The sequence below is a fragment of the Pholis gunnellus genome (assembly GCF_910591455.1).
Source record: "Pholis gunnellus genome assembly, chromosome: 21".
Taxonomy (NCBI): domain Eukaryota; kingdom Metazoa; phylum Chordata; class Actinopteri; order Perciformes; family Pholidae; genus Pholis; species Pholis gunnellus.
In genome coordinates, this window is record NC_136548.1 from 2,125,523 (window position 1) to 2,138,757 (window position 13,235).

Genomic DNA, 13,235 nt, shown 5'->3' on the forward strand with positions numbered 1-13,235 from the left:
TATAGTTTCGATAAAATCTCCCTGTTTTTTCTTTTTTCCCTCCTTCTTTCCTTTATTCCTTCCTTGCCTCCTCCCAGGTCGAGGAAACCAAGGTGCTGAGGCTGCAGCTGGAGCTATCTCAGGCAAAAGCAGACCTGGAGCGCAGACTTCAGGAGAAGGAGGAAGAGATGGAAGTCGCTAGGTACCTCAGTTTACGCTCAATCCTTCATTTTCCACTCCACTGTCTGCCATTCCCTTTTAGAATTAATTCTAAATGACTGTCTGGTGCCTGAGTATATAACTATAACTACGAGTCCAAGTTAAAAATGACTTAGGGTGATCAAGCTTTTGCAGTTATGGTTCTGTGATTCTTAGCATGAGGTCAGCTGAAACTGTCTCAGCTCCGAAATCTTGTCTTAAAAAAGAATTAGTTTATCTGTTTTTTTGCCAAGAGTTGGATGAGTAGATTGATAGCACTCTAATACTTTTATGTTGAATGTGAATCCACAGCCAGCTGGAGATTATTTTAATTGAGCATATTGTTGCTATAGGACAGAGGCAGGCTAGCTGTTTCCCCCTGTTTCCAGTCACTATGCTAAGCTAAGCTAACCAGCTACTGGCTGTAACTTAATATTTAATGGGATTTAATTTGGCAATTCTATGAGAGAGGTATTGATCCTCTCATCTAACTCTCAGCACAACAGCAAATCAGTGTCTTTCCCTAATTGTTGAACTATTGTTTTAATGTGACTTTGTAATTGTTTTTCTGCTGCTTATTCCATGTCACTGTCTTGTTATCCTACTTCTGAATATCATTTTGTCTTGCCTAAAAGCTGAAGATACCTATAGCACTAATGCTCTGTAATTCTCTAACTCTTATTGTTTTGGTCCTGTCCTATATCTCCATTTATTTCTTCAACAAAGTCATAGTACATTATCTTCAGAGGTAAGGCCAGTCTCATTAAACTGCTCTATTACTGTCTCTGCAGTGAGACCAGCACAACTCATCTCTGTAACGCCTCTTTTTTCAATCCATCCCTCTCCTCCTCTGGCAGAAAATGCCACCAGAGGGCGCTGGAGTCCCTGCAGGCCAGTCTGGATGTGGAGGTGAAAGGAAAGGCAGAGGGGCTGAAGCTGAAGAAGAAACTGGAGGCTGACATCAACGAGCTGGAGCTGCAGGTGGACCTGCTCACCAAGAACAATGCAGAGATCAGCAAGAGCAGCAAGAAGATGCAGCTACAGATTAAGGTGTGACGGGTGACATACCGTATGGTTTTTTAATTCCGTCTCCCTAGAAGCTTACTGACTGAATCATTGTCCCTGTCCCAGGAGCTGCAGGCCCAGTTGGAGGAGGAGGTACGGAGCCATGAGGAGTGCAGGGAGGAGCAGGCGGCCATGGAACGACGCTGCGCTATCTTGGTCAGCGAGGGGGTGGAAACTCGTGCAGCCCTGGAGAGCACAGAGAGGGCCCGCAAGGCCCTGGAGATGGAGCTGCAGGAGGCCAGGGAGAAACACAGCGACCTAAACAACCAGGTGATGTGCCGTGTCTCTCTGCTTCGGGGTCCAGCATTGGCATCAGCTAAGAATCAATCCTGTGTTGGCAGAATCGCCGTACATTGATGACTTTCTCAATGTTTTCTCTTGTGTGTTCAGTTCCAGTTGGCTCTGAGTGGGAGGAGGAAGCTCGAGGTGGATCTTCAGACTCTGCAGCAGGAGCATGAGGAGCTGCAAGGAGCACTAAGAGAATCAACAGACAAGTCCAAGAAGGCCAGCTGTGAGGTAAAACACACACACACGGACAATTGGTATTCAGATATTGTAGCAGTAGAGCTACTTAAAGAAAATGTATTTGAATTTCAAATGGCTGGTTTAACTCTTTCAGTTGGCGCGAGTGGGGGAGGAGCTGCGTCTGGAGCAGGAGCACACACTCCACCTGGAGAGAGTGAAGAAGGGTCTGGATGCTCAGATCAAAGACATGAGCAGCAGGCTAGACGAGGCCGAGCAGATGGCTCTGAAAGGAGGCAAGAAGATCATCCAGAAGTTGGAGGGAAAGGTACGGAGTCACGTGTCAGTCTGGTTTGTCAAACAGAGCAAAACATTTTGACAACTACTGCCCTTATAGCCATGAAAGCTGGTATGATCCTTTAGCACCACCATTAGACCAGAATGTCCACATACACAAACATGATCAAAATCTGAAAAAAAGGAATTCCTGTAAAGCAACAGATTCAGATACAGATACAGTATATTCAGCATCAACATCCCTTGGGCAGAACATTGCTAAGTATATTCCAGGACCAGATCAACCTGCTAGAGGGCCCCAGGGAACAAATGAGCTGTGGGCCCCTAATGACCCCCACAATGTTCAATCAAGATATAAAACCTTTGGCTACCAGCTAGGTTAGCTGGAACACTATCTACCTGCCTGGTTTGTGGTGTGTAGTTTATGGTGGTTCGGTTGAACTTAAATGAATTCAAGAAAATGCAGCAGTAATATCAGCTTAAATAATACAGATGTTAACAGTAGATTTTGACCTAGGGCCATACAACACGAGACATAATGTGAATGCATGAGCCACCTTAAGGCTGCTATTGTTCTTTGATTACCAAATAAATGTGCAATTAATCAAATTACCACAAACATGAATGCAACCCAGGTAAGCTCTTGCCTTTGGGGGGTCTGGAATGAGCACATCCCTGTTTAATGGCCCAATGTTAGGGACAAACCAAACTGGTAACACTCTGAATAGAAAGATTGTTATGATCATATGGGTTCTGTCTAACTCTAAAGACAATCATACCATAATCATATTAGCAATCTTTAAAGTGGCATGTCACATGTTTTTACTCGTCATGAGGAGGACCACTCAACCTAAGACAACAGCTGTTTAATGTCTTCTGTGACTCTGGAGGAGCTTTCTTAAATCTGACAAAATAACCCAGATGATGTTATCAGCCAGACTACAAATTCACATGAATGTAAACAACAAGTAACACTTGCTGAAGAATTAGAGTGAAAGTCACAGTTGTGTGTCTGTGTGCAGGTGAAGGAGATGGAGCTGGAGTTGGACTCGGAGCAGAAGCGGCACGCTGAGACGGTGAAGACGCTGCGGAAGAACGAGCGTCGTCTGAAGGAGCTGCTGTTCCAGTCAGAGGAGGACCAGAAGAACCAGCAGAGGATGCAGGAGCTGGTGGAAAGGCTACAGAACAAGATGAAGGCTTACAAGAGACAAGTGGAGGAGGCTGTACGTAACCTCCTCCTCCTACTCAATACCTATTTGGCATAAAGTGCATCACTTGATGATATTCTTGTCTGTTTGTCATTGCAGGAGGAGCAAGCTAACATGAACTTGGCGAAGTACAGGAAGACCGTCAATGAGCTGGATGACGCTGAGGAGCGAGCCGACATTGCTGAGTCAGCACTCACCAAGATCAGGACCAAGAACAGAGGCAGTTTTGGAAAGGGATACTCCTCTGTAAGTAACACCAACCAGATCATCAGCTGATGACTAACAAGTCTTCTGCTTCAACATTGTGGGATTCTGTTGAGACAAATATGCTTTATAGTCTTTTTTTTATTGTTATTCGGAGTTAGAATGTGATTCTAACCATGAGTTAGCAGTTAGAACATATTTCTTAATTTTGCTATATCAAGTGGTTTTCATCCTATAATTGTAGGAGATGATCCTTTATTCTTTCCATTGTTCACACCACTTTACAGCTTATAGGAAAGTCAAACAAACCTCAGATGTAGTTTTAGAACCACAAAACACATTTCAATTAAGTGATTTCATTGGTGCTGATGTGTGTTGATGAAGAGTTTGAAATGTATTTCATGAGAAGTAGAATGAAACCCCAGTCAACCAGAAATGCTTTGGTGATCCGCTGACTTATTGACGTTTTTGCTTTCAGTGAAATGTCTCCACAACTATTGTATGGATGGAAATTTGACACACGTTCATGTCAGGACGAATTGTAGTGATGCTTTTCCTCTAGCCCCATCATCAGGCCAAAACGTATATTAGTTTATGAACAGATACCTGCAAATCTCATTATAATCAAATTAGCCTCAGCTGTACTTTATGGTTAGAGCTATGTTAGCATTGTCATTGCGAACATCAGAGCAGAGCACCTTTTCATGTTTGATATGTTATTTAGAATTTTCCAATATTCAAAATACACATTCAAGGGAAAAAAGGAGAAAAGACCAGCAAAATCAAAAGCCCTAAGCCACACACACACACACACACACACACACACACACACACACACACACACACACACACACACACACACACACACACACATAGAGTCCATTATAGTCGGATACTCAACATTTCACAGGACTTAGACCTGCATCAATACACTTGTTAGACACCCTGCCCCCCAATGGGATCCACAAATTAGTCTTAGTAAGACGTATACTCTCCCACGTATCGCTTTGGATAAAAGCGTCTGCTAAATGACTGTAATGTAAATTACATTACAGGAAATAAACAGAAATAAACAGGAAATCATTGAGCAAATGAAGATTTCTGTTCCCTCAAAATAACCCACATGCCAAACATGAGATCCAGTTGACTCTCATACGTCGCAGTGTTCAGCCAAGTATAGCAGAATTACAGTCAGGGGTGACTTGCTTTCCAAATGTTACACTGTACCATTTAAATATCTCCTCCCAGAACTGATGCATGTTGGGGTATGACCGACATCCTCTGACTCACATGCGTCACATTTAAGTGGAAAGGTGGATTTCATTCAACTTAACCTTTGAATTGTGTATACGGTGCATGATTCCACATTCATTGAGATGAAGTCACGCTTTAACAGAACAATCCTCTACATTCATGCTGTGTTCACACCAAGCAAAGTGAATTTTGGCCTCATGTGCAAGTTTGACCACAGGATTGTTTGTGTTTATTTGCAACTCTCGCCAATGCGCGAGTGAAGGAGGAAGACTGACCTCCATGTAGATAACAACAATGTTTCATAACCACTATTGATGCCACTAAACGCTTTGTCCATGTTGTGGAAGCCCCAGTTACATTGGAAAACCAAACAACCGGCAAGACACTTAACCCCAAAATTGCTCATGAAAGGGTATGAATGGTTAAATATCTGATGGGCAGGTGGCACCTTGCATGGTAGCCCCTGTCATCAGTGTATGAATGGGTGTGAATGGGTGAATGATGAATGATGACAAGAGCGCTTTGAGTGGTTGGAAAGACTAGAAAAGAACTATACAAGTACAGACCATTTACTACCCAGAGGCATTTCACCGAGCTGTATTCTCTGTATCGTTAACTACATGAACCCAAATACACAGATCAAAACAATGATGAGATAACTACATGATGATGCAGATTGTAAGAAGTCTGAATTCATGCTTTGTCTGTCCACAAGGTAAGAAGCACATTTTAAAATGCTTGTTTTCTAACTGGAGTTTGGTTTAGTAAGTCCTAGCTATGCTAACGTAGCTGCTCCATTAACACTTACAACAAAGTCATCTAGGCCTAAATACAGCAGCAGCAGCTTTATTGATTGTACCATAGACAGTCTATGATTTATAAACATACACTATACACATACACAGAGTTTTGTATGGTCTCTGTACAAATATGAGGTACTATTGTTGAGCTCTGAATGTCCACAGATGGCTACAATATTTTTTTTTCTCCATTTCTGATTAAACAACATCAGCACGTCAGTGACGAAAGTAGGAGAATATGCTGCATGATATGCTGTCATGACACAGCGTCACAATCATTTCCTGCAGGAGTTGAAATATTTCAATGCCAAAAATGTGAATGACACATTTTGTGTATTTGCGCCTTTGGTATTCCATCATTTGGGTCACCCGTCATCATTTTGCATCTATTCGTGTCTTCAAATTGACTTTGTATGTAATCACTCCGCTCAAAACGTTTGCTTCGCATTTGGTGTTAACACACCCCATGCATCCTTGAGATTAAAGATAGTGACCAATTATTATTATATAAGATCTTAAAGGTCAATTATAGTTTGAGCTGTACATTTTTCAAGTCTGATTTGTTGAACTCAGACAGCTGAAGCGTCATGTGGAATACATTCATACATATATTGAGTACTGTGGATTTTGTCCCCATCACTTCCATTTGAAGGGCTTTATGAAGAGATCTTAACGGACAGTGTGAACAGCAAGAATGAATACACCAAAGCAATTGTCTTAATACATATTTGAATTTTGTTTTAATTATCCTTTAAATAAACTGATTTTTATGTACAAAAAATATGTACTTTATGATGAGAATAAAAGTGCATTAATAGTCTTACCTATCGTTTTACATAATAATTGTTTTTATGTCAGGAAGTGATCATGTATGATTGTTTAAAAATGGAAGTTAGTACACTTATAATATTTTTGCATTTGATTATTGACTTGCAGTTTCATATCAAGAATCAACTAAAATGACACTGTCGTCTTTTCTTTTTCTTTAAATAATCACTGAAATGATTTTGATAGAATTGTTGGCTCTGAATAATGACTCTGAGGTATGTCTGTGCTCCATCAGGGTTACAGCACTCCGTACCCTGGCCTGGTCAGGTCACCCAGCTCTGTGGGCTCAGAGGGCAGAGGGGAGAAGATCCTCAATGACGACAACGAGTCTGTCAGCTCCCTCATCCCAGCGTATCTCAACTCTCTCAAAAAGCTCATGGTTGATTAGACCAAGCTGTGACGTGATCATGGTCAGCATTTCAGAGTACCGATCCAACTCTCCGGGAGCTACATCGCTCCGGCTCTGACGTCTTCTGAAGAAGCGAAACATGGCACAGTATGAAGTTTGAAACTTCAGAGAGGCTGAAACTGCAGTTTCACAACACATGCAGGTCTTTACACATTCAGTGTGTGTCACCTGTTTGTGTATTGGACCTTTCTACAATGTACTCTTTCCTTCCTCTCTGTCTGCAAGATCCTGACTTTAATCACACACTTTTATATCTACTGCATAATGTAATATTTGTATGTAAAAACATATGGATGGAATATGGAAAACTGTACTGTAACTGTGTTCTAAATTCCCCCAAAGGTAGCACTTTATTACAACCAGTTAAAAATCATTTATAAACCAGATTATTATGAACACCATTAACAAATAAAAATAATAAATAGCAGTTATTCTGAGGTAGCCTATAAACTATTCATCCTTTATCAATGGTATACTGTCGAAACATTGTTGTCTCTATGCACAAAAAATGCAATTGGTAACAATGTATTCAGTAATGACTCATTGAACTGGACTGGAAGGTAGAAGTAATGACATAGTGAGCACTATAGTCTGCAACTTTAAATAGCTAACTAGTAACTTTTATAGCATGTTCTACGAGCTAGTACTGAAGAGTATTGAGGCTAGTTAATATGTAGGATTGTGGACAACATGGATAGGCTAGCAGGTTAGCCCAGAAGTCTAATGTCAGCTGAGCAAGTCAGTTTTAGCTGATTCCTGACAGTGATATTATGAAGACAACGTTTAACATTTCATACTCCTACTACTGTAAGTACCTTTTGATGAATTAAATCAGCTACAACAGCAGCTATTATGTGTTCAGTATCTATCTATACATATATACATATATATATATATATATATATATATATATATATGCATAATTTGCAAATGATTAGTCATGAAATGATTAGTTATGAACAAATGGCTTATAAATGACTTATTGCCAAGTATTATTATAAAAGTGTTACCAAGTAAGATATGCCTTCCATCCAGTCCACGGGTTACTTTAGGTCAATAATAAGGAATGCAGTGTCACGTATTTGACCTAAACTATCTGATAACGTAAGTTATTATAAGTGTATCTCTGTCAGAACTTACACCATTTGTACTATTGCTGCCTAAATCTAGAACATGGTTTGATCAAACCATTTTATAGTTGAATGTGAAAACAAATTTTGTAGTAAATAAAATACTTCTTTCATTCAGTGTGGCTTTGTGGCACAAAGGCAGTAAAACTGCCTGTGCCAAAGCACACTGACTGTAATCCTGCGGGCTTAATAATTGTTGGAATGCTTTTAAGCATTCCAAGTATTGTTATCCTGTTTCTCTTTATTGTTCTATTCTATTGTTATCCTGTTCTTTATTCCTCTTTTTATTATATTTCTTCCGTCCTACCTCTTCTTCTTCTTCATTTCTTAAGCTACAGAAACCGTTCAAATATCAAAATGTTCAGCTCTTTCAGCTCATGTATGCTATGACTTTTCATATTTCTAATATTTAAACTTTTTGAATTATTAAGCTTTTTGCAATTTTTTTTTTTTGAATGGGATGTCTATGGAGAATATTTTCAAATCCTCTTAAACTTCTTCAACTTTCAAATCCTTCAACTTCCACATACTTTCAGCTACATACACCATTTTAACTTTAAACTGTTGAGAAAACCCTGATCTATTGCCGCATAATTCAGCTTTTTGATATCTTTTATACTTTTTGAACTGTCCCATTTTAACTTTTATGATTTTTTCAGTCCTTTTCTGCCTTTATAATGGGTGTGTATTGCGCAGCAGAACAGGCTGCTGGCACACAGGTGTTCGTGATTAAGGTAATCAGCAATGTTGATAAACACACAGACTCACAGACACACGCGCACACACACTTCTCTCCCTCTGTCTCTCTGTGTCACTCATTCAGTCATTCAGGTCTTGGATACTTTTAGAGGACCCCCCCACACATACTTATTCTAATGCTACTCTACTTAGAATATTTCTACAACTACACTATACTAGTATATATACTATAGTAGTAGTAGTAGACGTAGTAGAAATATTATAAGTAGAGTAGCATTAGAATAAGTGTGTGTGTGGGGGGTCCTCTAACATGAAGTTCAGAATGAGGTTCGTACAGAAATGATGGGAGCGTTAACTCCCATCATTTCCAAAGGCTTCTCAAACAAAGATGTATATGTCCAGTACAGAAATGGCGGGAGCCATTTGTGGACTGTCAATCCAAGAGTATGAATCTAAAATGCAGAAAAGAGAGTAGCACTATCTCAATTGAACCTGAACGACACTACCGGTAACATCGGCGTGTGTGTACACTACCGTTCAAAAGTTTGGGGTCACTTAGAAATGTCCTTATTTCTCAAAGAAAAGCACTGTTTCTTTCAATGAAGATAACATTAAATTAATCAGAAATACACTCTATACATTGTTAATGTGGTTAATGACTATTCTAGGTGGAAACGTCTGGTTTTTCATGAAATATCTACATAGGAGTATAGAGGCCCATTTCCAGCAACTATCACTCCAGTGTTCTAATGGTACATTGTGTTTGCTAATCGCCTTAGAAGACTAATTGATGATTAGAAAACCCTTGCAAACAGTTATGCTGGTGAGAGAAGCTATAAAACTGGCCTTCCTTTGAGCTAGTTGAGTATCTGGAGCATCACATTTGTGGGTGCGATTATACTCTCAACATGGCCAGAAAAGTTTCATGTGAAACTCGCCAGTCTATTCTTGTTCTTAGAAATGAAGGCTATTCCATGAGAGAAATTGCGAAGAAACTGAAAATTGACACAAAATTGTCTGGGTGACCCCAAACTTTTGAACGGTAGTGTATATTGCGACGTCTTCGGGCAGTAGAAGCCACACTGTCAAAATGTATTGCGAAATTTTCTAGTTGTAGAAATATATGCCTTTTTCATTTTGTGGTCATAGAAAATCGACACAGAAAGCAAAAACAACAACCCGGTAAGGAGCATGTTCTAACATGAGATACATATTTTCATTTTATTAATGAAAAATGCCAACCTTGAGCTGATAATGTACAAAACATCACTGCTCTTCCCTCTAAAGTCAAGTAATACTAAGCAGTAATACCGGAGAAGTCATGGCTGTAAAAGAGCATTTTGCTTCACTGACACTGAATCTAATTGAAGCAGCTGACTTACATTTCCAAAACTGTAGAATATTTTAGAGGATTGTTATTTTTTTTTATATATTGCATATAAAACACTTTGTATATTCCATATATTATCAGTACCAAATTTCGGTTTAACAAGTCTTTTTGTAAGACTCTACTATTTACTGTATTTTACATCCCATATATTTACACCAGGCTCCTGTGAACATCACCAAAACATCCCGACTTCCAACAGGAATGAAATGTGTAACAAGTAAGTTCTCTTTCGAATAAGTTTCATATGAACAGCAACTGACAGTATATTTACTAAAAGTCACTTGGGTATAAAGTGCAATTGGCTGATTCTTAATTCTTGTTGGGAATGAAGTAAAACACTGGTGGAAAGGAAATTTTAGATTTCAGACTTGTTTCCACGATGTTAAGAAGTGTGGCCAGATTTGTGATTTGTCGTTTGCTAAACCCCGACCAAGAGCTTACTGACAATCATAGCGTAGCAACTGTAGCTAGGCACAGCAACCCTCAACACGCATAAACTAATAAGAGCATATTACAGATCAAAATGTTTTGCTGGGTAAACCAAAAACCCAAAAGACCAAATATGTAAGGAATGTGTCTGATCTAATGTAGGCTGCGTGCAAACGTGAGCGTGCTGCTGCCTAACGTTTTCTACCTTCAGTAGTCATCTGGAAGTTGTCTCTCATTGGTACATCCTTTTCTCTCATGAAAGTGAATTATACTGTTACGATATATTTTATATAATCAGCAACATCCAAACCAAATCTATATTATAACAAACACAATTGTAATTACATTTTGAATGATAACACTAGGGGATATTACTAGCTGTGAAGCTCAGAGTGGGTGGCTCTGGTCGTCACCATCTTGGCAGTGACGGCATATCTCCCAGCTGATCCAAACATGGAGCTGATCGCTGGTCCAGGTGCTGCTGCAGAGAAGACAGCTAGAAGCTAGCCACCTGGGACAGCACCCACCTGTCACTTAAAACAGCCACACCCTTAGTTATGCCTGACATTAAGCCCCGAATATAAACGGATAAGTCCTGTATAAATGTTAATTTCTGCTGTAAAGTTGGGCATTCTAACATGTGGGTCTCAGGGGATTGACTTGCTTTTGCCTTCATTTCTCAACACCGGAGGTTGTCACTGGGATTTGGTGTTTGCATTCATTTACACAATCTAATAACAGCCAAAAAAGTCTGCTAGTAAGAGTTCTCATTTCAGTCAACAACATCCAGAAAGGAGAATCTGCTTTGTTTTATTTGTGTTTGAAATCAAAGACCTTTTGTTTCAAAAAGATACAATTTGTGAACTAAATATGTGCAATGTGACTCAGGCTTAGCAACAGTAGCAAGGGTGGGCGAGGCTTAGCAAACACTCAGTACCTGCACACGGTGGATATTAGTAGTAAAATACTTTAGTCTTATTCTGGTACACAGTAATAGCACTCTTAGGTCAGAATGCATTTTGCTTAGCAGCATCTGTTAAATCATTTTGCAAACTTGACACACAAGTGACTCAGAGAATTACCTCACAGAGCAAAAGCACAAACAAGCTGAACATACACTGCTGCGTGACAGGAAGCTAATCAACGTTTACAGGTGTTTAAATGTTCATTGAAGGTGCTTCTTAGTCATTCGCCTCACAATTCACACTCATAGTGTCCATTTTCCTGTACCATCTCAGCCGGGCATCACCACCTGTCATCATCTTCGGGTTCTCACAATACTCCCCTTATACTGACTCCATCTTCAGCAAGACTGATCATCCCTTAGTTTGTTAGGAGTCACAAATGGATCAGTGGGGGGGAGTGAAGATCCCAGCACAGATTTCATCTCAGTCAGTCCTCAGGCATGTAGCCTCTGGAACAGTGTGCATGTGCAGAGCTGTCAGATCTCTATGTCCACTGGCCTGATTTCTCCAGTCTTATTCTCCCGTACCCAAAGCTCTCTGTCTTTGGCTGGGTCCACACACTGCAGCAGCTGGTCCACCGGCTCCATCGTCTGGACAAAGAAAGAAGAGTTGAAGCATCGCCTCAGGTGATATCTAATGTTTACGTTGCTCAGTGGGGTAGGTTGGGGTAATGATGGGATAGATTCAGCTCAAATGTTATTCTCCCATAAGGGACATTTTCTTGCTTTTAATGTACAATATACGCTAAAGTAAATTATACATAAAGTAAGAACCATCATGAAGCGCACCAAAGTCAACCAAAGGTTTTCTCCAGCCAGGCAGAAGCACTGCTGGCATCACATTTTGCATTCAAATGTATATATTGTACATAGCCTTTTTGAATATCAACTCTTTCTCTGTTTTCTTACCTCTTGGCCTGTTTCTGTACTGCTGAAATTCAAATTTCCTCTCTGGGTTCAATGAAGTCTTGTTTATCGTAAAGTCTCCCAAACATTTGAGTTAGGCCAAGGCCTATACTTACAAGTGAAATTTGACTACTTCTACTTACAAACACATGAATAAAAGTTATTAATAAAAATGTATTCTGACGTAACAACACTTAAGGTGTCTCTGTGTCAGGGTGGATAAGCCTCAGAGACGGGCATGGAGTGACCTTACACTGTAGCGTTGATTCGTTCTCTCAGTGGCAGCCCTAACCTCTGACTGTGGAGTAGTGTTTCTTCGTAGTTGTGATGGTGAGTTACCTACTTACACTTTGGTTGAACATGTCTGTCTCATGTCGAAGGGTGGTGTACTGACACAGATGCTGTCTGATCATCTCCACCCGCTCCAGCTCCAGCCGCTCCAGCTCCTGAGGAGAAGAGGCGTTAGTATGACTGAGTGATGGAGAAATCTCTACTCTTCCATCTGTAGACACTGAGCAGACAAGACAGTCAGCAATGCTGGCCCAAAGCATACGCGGTGTTCACACTGCGGCTGTTTGGTGCTTTTGTCGCTCATAGTGTGAACATAGCAATACACATTGTGCATTAAAGAGGAGTTCCCCATTTCTCTTCAAATATTGTTGAACAGTGTTTGTAGGTGCATTTTGCATATGTGGATGATTATAGAAGTCCATCAATTGTCCTAATAGAAACACAAATCTGAAGCTCTTTCTACAGAACTGGAACAATTATATTTACATTATATGTTTTGCACATTGCAAAAGTTGTGAAAAAATATGATAAAGCAAAGATGTTTTTATGAAGAAAACAAATACACACACACACCAAACCACACACATGAAATGCATGATTTCTTACCAGACTTGTGGTGACCATCTCTTCAAACCATTTGGACTGAGACTGGTTATACAGGTCGACACAGCGCATCAGATCGTCTCCTGTTAGACACAATGGATAGAATACAATGAGACCTG

At 40.0% G+C, this 13,235-nt stretch overlaps 2 protein-coding genes across 2 annotated transcripts in view; one reads left to right on the plus strand and one right to left on the minus strand.

Moving 5' to 3' along the window:
- Nucleotides 1-7,404, plus strand: part of LOC306713205 (uncharacterized protein MYH16) — a gene marked incomplete at its 5' end in the record, with an annotated part of 47,046 nt that extends 39,642 nt beyond the window's left edge. The window contains 8 exons of the mRNA XM_079182854.1: nucleotides 78-181; nucleotides 1,035-1,227; nucleotides 1,309-1,512; nucleotides 1,633-1,758; nucleotides 1,862-2,032; nucleotides 3,024-3,224; nucleotides 3,309-3,455; nucleotides 6,531-7,404. Of these exons, the coding sequence (XP_079038980.1) occupies nucleotides 78-181; nucleotides 1,035-1,227; nucleotides 1,309-1,512; nucleotides 1,633-1,758; nucleotides 1,862-2,032; nucleotides 3,024-3,224; nucleotides 3,309-3,455; nucleotides 6,531-6,683 (1,299 nt within the window). The 3' untranslated portion in view covers nucleotides 6,684-7,404. The remainder of the gene's footprint in view (nucleotides 1-77; nucleotides 182-1,034; nucleotides 1,228-1,308; nucleotides 1,513-1,632; nucleotides 1,759-1,861; nucleotides 2,033-3,023; nucleotides 3,225-3,308; nucleotides 3,456-6,530) is intronic.
- A 2,372-nt stretch (nucleotides 7,405-9,776) lies between these two features.
- gas7b (growth arrest-specific 7b) overlaps nucleotides 9,777-13,235 on the minus strand; it is a 62,797-nt gene continuing 59,338 nt past the window's right edge. The window contains exons 12-14 of the mRNA XM_079182389.1: nucleotides 13,120-13,199; nucleotides 12,570-12,668; nucleotides 9,777-11,907 (exon numbers count right to left, since the gene is read on the minus strand). Coding sequence (XP_079038515.1) covers nucleotides 11,794-11,907; nucleotides 12,570-12,668; nucleotides 13,120-13,199 — 293 coding nt within the window. The 3' untranslated portion in view covers nucleotides 9,777-11,793. The remainder of the gene's footprint in view (nucleotides 11,908-12,569; nucleotides 12,669-13,119; nucleotides 13,200-13,235) is intronic.